Source organism: Lygodium microphyllum, chromosome 14 (genome assembly GCF_053477565.2).
Source record: "Lygodium microphyllum isolate KBCC chromosome 14, Lygodium_microphyllum_v1.1.10, whole genome shotgun sequence".
NCBI lineage: Eukaryota > Viridiplantae > Streptophyta > Polypodiopsida > Schizaeales > Lygodiaceae > Lygodium > Lygodium microphyllum.
In genome coordinates, this window is record NC_141148.1 from 21,076,144 (window position 1) to 21,082,716 (window position 6,573).

The window sequence follows — 6,573 nt, forward strand, 5'->3', positions numbered from 1 at the left end:
ATGACAACTAGATGAAGAAATGCAGCTGATGAGGGTGCAACCACCGCTCCAGAATCCTTGGTGTCCTTCTTCTTGGTGTCCTTCGTGTCTTTGTCAGGGCAATCCTTCTTCCAATGGCCAGTCTTTCCACAAATATGGCATGTGGAGTCTTTGTCCTTGTCCTTCTCCTTGTCCTTCTTGGACTTGTTATCCCCCTTCTTCTTCTTTTGGTCCTTCCCCTTCTTCTGAGAGACTTGACCTGTCAGCGCCTCCGACTTGGAAGCATTCTGTCCCTTTAACTGTTCCTCTTGGTCCAAGACCATAGGAACCAACTCTTCCCACCGAAGAGTAGACTCTCACCCAGAAGCAATGAGGGCAGAGTAAAATGTACCGAATCGTGGCGGCAACTGGGACAATAGTGTGATCGCCATGTCTTCGGAGGAATTCGGCTTCCCCGCATTCTGAACCTGCATCTGTAGCTGCCTTAGCTTGTTAATGTGCTCCCGTAGCGAAGAAGACTTATTTACGGACAAGGTCCGCATCTGTACCTCCAAAGAAACCCTCTTCATTAGGGTCATCCGATTGTACATCTGATCAAGCTCCAGTCAGATCTCCCGAGCCACCGTCAAGTGCTCGATGTGAGCGATCACGGCTGTAGTGCATGATAGAAAGAGAAAGGATCGAATCCTGGCATTCAGTTTGTCCCAATGAGACTGGGCCTTGGCCAACTCCGCACGAGCATCGGAAGAGAGTTTGGACTCATCTCTTACCGAGGGCCGGTCAATCTCCTCCTGTACTAACTCTGCCAAATCATAGGACTCAAGAATGGCCAACATCATGACGCGCCAAATGCGGTAGTTGTCACCATCGAGCTTCTGATCTGTAGGAAGAGCCAATAAGACAGGCACCTTCCGATCCATAATCGCCTGGAACTCCAAGTCAATCTTTGTAGACATCTTCACCTGCAATGCCTTCACAAACGCAAAAGCAGCCCCCTCTGACTGGGAAAACTCAGCCTGCTAAGGCTCTTTCGCGTCTTGAACCTTCTTCACCCGCCGGAGGCGATGAAAAAGCAAAACCTGCACTTGTAGGCTGAAAACTCAAACTTTCTCCGCGTCAAACAGCAGTAAACAGCAGCAAATCCACCACCTGTACTCCTTTCCTGTGCGCCCACACTCGTTTCAGCCTTGTTCCAAGGCGCAGCCCTCCTGTCCGCCCTTAAACGCAAAAAAACGCAAATTTGTGTCGCGATGGAAACTCCTCTTCAGGTTGATTCTGCGCTCAGTCAGCCCTCAAACACTGCTCTGATACCATGTCAGAGTACAGCGGTGCGGAAGCGTAGGACTGAGACAGAGAGAACGCAGAGAGAGAAGGGAGAGAAAGAGACAGTGGACGATGAAGATCTGCTGTGTAAAGAATGCTGAATACAAAGATATGCAGATATATACACAGGCGCAGTGTGCTGGACTGCGTGTCTCCACCTCGACGATGCAACCTGCTGTCCACCTCGAAGTCCGCTGCAGTCTGCACTGTCTGCTGTCTGAAATCTGTGAACAAAGACAGAATCTGCGCGTCACCGGTCTGTAATCTGCATCAGAGAAGTGTGTATAGACTGCTGGGAACGTCGGGTATAAATAGCCGACAACTGCCTGGAAATAGGGCGCCAGAAATGCCCAGTCGGCTGCATTAAATGCAGCCGACTGCCTGCTGCAGGTCGGACTGCCACGTGGCAGTCCGACTGGACTGCACCAGGCTGAAACCTGCCTGGCTGTGATCTCTCTAACACATGTATTCTATAAACTCCTCATTAAACATGAGACTTATATCTAGCCAAGAAGGTAAAGAAGAAGACGATGCATAGTCCTCCTCGTTGAGGTTGTAATGTCTCCTTAAAACCTCCAATGATAAAGCAACCTGAAATAGGATCCAAAGAGGAAGATGTCTCAGCCATTGTGAATTGGTTACATGTTGTTCGTATATCTCGAACAAACCAAGCCTCCACGATAGCCACATGATACTCTTTAGAAGAGCACCAGCCCTGATACCATGTGAGTATACACTAGGGTTTACAGGGAGAAACACCAAATATGCAAACACAACTAAAATGCAATAACTCAAACAAAAGAAAGATAACTTCAAAGTAAATGACTGAATGTCATAAATGAGTGAATGAATGTACAAGACACTTAAAGGTAGGGTTGTCCAACAGCCAATGACTCTCATGGGAGCAGGCTGAGGCATTAATCAAAGAAATGTCCACCAGAGAGAGATCCCAAGGGCTCTAACCACCAGTCAAAGTGTGTGACAAGCTGAGAGACCTCCAAGAGCCAGGCAGCAACACTGTGAACAGACAAGCAGAAAAACACAGCTGTACCAGCACCAATCTGATCAGCGCAGAGAGCAGATCTAATCAAACTGTCATAGAGTCTATCCAGCACAAGAAGATTCGAGAAGAGGCTGCAGCCCATCGCCTACCAGCAGCAGGGCTGTAAACACAAGCAGCAGACAGGCAGCTGATGCTGACATCAACAGTGAACTGGAAATACAGCAATAAACAGGCCACCAGGTGGCTGGCAGCAGCTAGCAGCAAGTTGCCACAGGCCGGACCGGACAGGGCAGCAGTCGAAGGAGTGGTACCAGCTGCAAGGTGTAGAGGGCTGATGGCTGGAATGACCAGGATGCTGAGTGGCTGAGCACACAATCTTTTTGTAGATTAGGAAGCAACCAAACTGGGAAAGTTTGCTTAAGGGACACAAAAACTCTTCTTAGCATTAAAGTTTGAGTTTTGGGGCTGCTTAAACGAGCTAATTAAGGTTTAATGAGAAATGCTCTTTTTTCGCCTAATACACTACAGCTTTCATCTTTAACATTTTGTGGTGATTCAAACCCGCTATAGAGATCTCAACTGTAGCCATCTTTGGTGGATTTCCATATTAGATGAACAATAGATGGCCGTTATATAGTCCTCATTTAGCATATCCCAGGCATTTAACATTAGCAGCCCATTAACTGCTTCTGACCACATCACCACTATATTTTCACTGATATTGCAGGAAGCAGCACACCCTTAGAGATCCACTTCAAGTATCACTCTTCAATCCCAATCCCAGCATTTCTAGCTTAATCCAATGACAACAATCAGAACATCAGCTTCACTACTCTTTTACCTACCAATTTTGCATGGTCAATGACATAATTCTAGTGGCAAAACCTACACATTATTTCCTGGGATTACTTTTTTGTGGGGAGATTTTTTCTAAACTTTTGGGTTTATCCTCAATAGGCCAGCTTGATCAGTCGCTTATATTGCCTTTCTAGGCAAACCCTCTTAACGGTTGAAGATTCTCTCATCTTTGGTACTTTCACACCCTCCAAGGAGAGTCATTGTAGGCCTTTGAGTTTCTTGACCAGCCGAAAGATGATATTGCCATGCAGTTTGGTGCTTTTTCTAAGGTTGATTAAAATTGGCCTCTACCATTCATACCCTCGCAGTACTTATAGCAGCACAGCACACAATGCTGCTCGCTATCCACCTTTCTTACTCAACGCAACAATGAGATCACAAAATGCTCTCCCCAGGTCAAAGAATGGAGAGTGCCACCCTATCAAACATAACTAAACTTTCAAAATACTTGAAGAGGTTGACCGATTGGTCGACTGTCCAAGAGGAAACGGGAAAAAGCAGGTGTTTACATTTGATATTTGTGAGAGCAGGGAGGGACTGAGGGAGATTAGGGACCTGAATGTTCAGCTCCATTTGAAAGCTTCTGCATCATACATTATGCTAGTAAAAAGTAGGGACGAAAAGCATATGGCACACATGAATTGGAGGACAATGCAGTACACAGAATACAAAGCTCAAGTAAGGAGCATCGGAAAAGTAATCCATGCTTTGATAAGAATTAGAAGAGATAGAGAGCCAACAAACAAACAGAGATGAGCTGAAAGACCTCAGCTGAAACATGCCTACCTTCCACATGTGAGTCGGAGCTCCGGGCCCGTGCTGGTCAGCCACGGCATAACAGATAGCAAATGGCGCCATTGTTCCTGCACGTGCGAGAGGAGCAGCTCCCGACTGCGAGCTAGGGGACTCACAAGAACAAGGCGAGCTCCAGGACCAAACGACGAAGTAGACGATTATGTAGGCCAACGTTGCTAGCTGAGTAGCTGCTGTGCTGGACTCCATTGGGAAAAGAGTTGAGGCTATATCTCCAAAATTCCACTGGGGCGGGATTTCAATTGAATGCTCCTGTCTTTCTCTCTTTCTTCCATAGTCCCAGGAGCTGCGGGGAAGCAGCTGCAGCTGGTGCAGGAGCGATGGGGGAACCGAGCGGGAGAGGCTGCATTGAAGAACCTGATGATAGGGAAGGGGCGGGAGAGATGGTGCGGGAGGGTGCAGCCCTTCAGTAGGGGCAGACAGCAGTAAAGGGGACAGCTAGGGAGTTATGCATCTATAATCAAGGGAAAACAGAGAGGGATTGGAGGGAGGAGAAGAAGGAACCCGTGATATCACGGCGACCAAACCGGCTGCGATAAGAGAGAGAGAGAGAGAGAGAGAGAGAGAGAGAGAGGCGAGCTCGCTCTTACGAGAAGAGAGCTGTGTCTCGCCCTTGACCGCTCTGCCCCTCTCTCTCTCTCTCTCTCTCTCTCTCTCTCTCTCTCTCTCTTTCTGCGCAATAGTAATTATACGCTCGAGTGTGAAAAGGCCCCTACAGTTCATCGGGCCATGAAAGGATTTTACCTTCCGGCTATTTTGTTGTTTACCCAGAATATCCTCGCCCTCCCCCCCCGGGCCCCGCTCTCCAATCCCTCGCTTTTCAAATCAAAAAAGATCTTCCTCTCTATAGATATATCAGATGTCTTCCTCTCTCTTCCCCCGACTCCCCCCCTCTCTCACTCTCATCGCATTTAATGCCCCCATCAATGCCCTCCCTTCGTACGGCCCTACCTGACTTAAACACCCCTTCAACCGCACCCCCCATACTATGTGACCTGTCCAGTGTCCAATGTCCATGTCACACGACTCTTTTACACACAGTCAACGGTAGCTACCATTGTTCATTCCAAAAATGGATACTCCATGGTCCACCCTAAACCGCACACATCACTAATCACCGGGTTTGTGGGCGAAGGGTGGTTTTCTTACCACTGGCACACACTCACACCCAATGCCAATGGTGGTGGCATGGTTTTCTTACTCCTTTTACACACCCACAAACCCTTGTAAAAAAGTAAGTGTCATCATCAGGGTTAACATCTCTATTGGTCTTGAGAAATGTAGATCGAGTCATCAACCAATCACTTGGACCCTCTAACATTTTGTTGCTTCATTTGCTATGTTTTTTGTTAAATAATATGGTCATATTTATATCATGGAAAGTAAATTAGAGACATCACAGTTCTACCACACAAACTGGCAAAGCTAGTAAGCTTGATAAGAACAACTTTACCATTATCTTCATTTCCTAGACAAGTTAACATCTTCAAAACCCATTTGACAACCTTGCCAAAGTGTTTCACTGGGTTAACAAGGGCCCAAGTTAACACCCGTAATGACCTTTTCATTCTTAACATTCCAAGTAGACATTAAAATTGCACCTCTCATCACATTCCAAAAGGGGAGAAAACCCAATGTCATTTTGCCTTTGGCACCTAAAAGCACTTGTTTTCAAGTGATGACATCATGGAAGCCCAATTGTGCAATCCATTTCTAGGCCTTATACCAAGTGATTCAAACACACTTATATTCCCAATATATGTGATATAAAGACTCTTCCTTGAGGTGGCAAAGAGAACAAACTAGAGGGGACTAGCACCCATTTCTACACCCTATCTAAGAAGGGAGAAGCCCAACTGGAAGCACGAGCAAGCAATAGAGACCTAAAGACAAGTAAGGGATAAAGAGTACCGGTATTAATGCTTCATGCAAGGATAAGATTCCCACATGTAATCTTCCATGAGGAATCACGAAAAGATACAAAGTAACCTATATCATCCAATGTGCTAATAGAAACAAGATTTTTGGTTAAGGCCAAAACATGGCGTACATCATGCAAAGTAAAGATGTTGCGTGAAGTAAATTGCAGCCCTACATCCACAATACCAACAATGTCCAATGCCAATCATTACCCAATTTGACAGATCTTATCATGCTATGATAGGAGTGGAACCACTCTCGATGGGGGGTAGCATGAAATGAAGCCCATGAATCAATCAACCAACACTCAGTATAAGTAGACAAGGCATCAATCAATTGTGAAACATCAAGAGTAGAAGTTGCAAGTATGCAATCATCATCCGAATCAATCTACACTACATTAATCTCTTTAATCTTAATACTTGACTTACTAAGGACAATGTTATGATCATCATTCTTTTCTTGCAGTTTGCCCTTCACTTTTCCTTGCGCTTGTCATCATGCATTTTATGACACTATGACCAAATATGACCTAGCTTCCCACAATAATGACAAGTCTATGTGGATTTACGGCCATAAGACTTACTACGAGACTATCCACATGACTGAGAACGAGACTTCTAAGAGTCTCTCCTACGTAGTTATCACTGCTATTAGCATCCTTACTACTTCTCACT

General features: G+C 45.9%; 1 protein-coding gene across 2 annotated transcripts in view; it reads right to left on the reverse strand.

The window, feature by feature from the left end:
- The window catches only part of LOC148025403 (uncharacterized), a 50,928-nt gene extending 46,329 nt beyond the window's left edge, over positions 1–4,599 (reverse strand). For both annotated transcript variants that reach the window (XM_087692517.1, XM_087692518.1), the window contains exon 1: positions 3,950–4,599. In XM_087692517.1, coding sequence (XP_087548643.1) covers positions 3,950–4,165 — 216 coding nt within the window. In that variant the 5' untranslated portion in view covers positions 4,166–4,599. The remainder of the gene's footprint in view (positions 1–3,949) is intronic.
- Between the last annotated feature and the right edge of the window lie 1,974 nt (positions 4,600–6,573).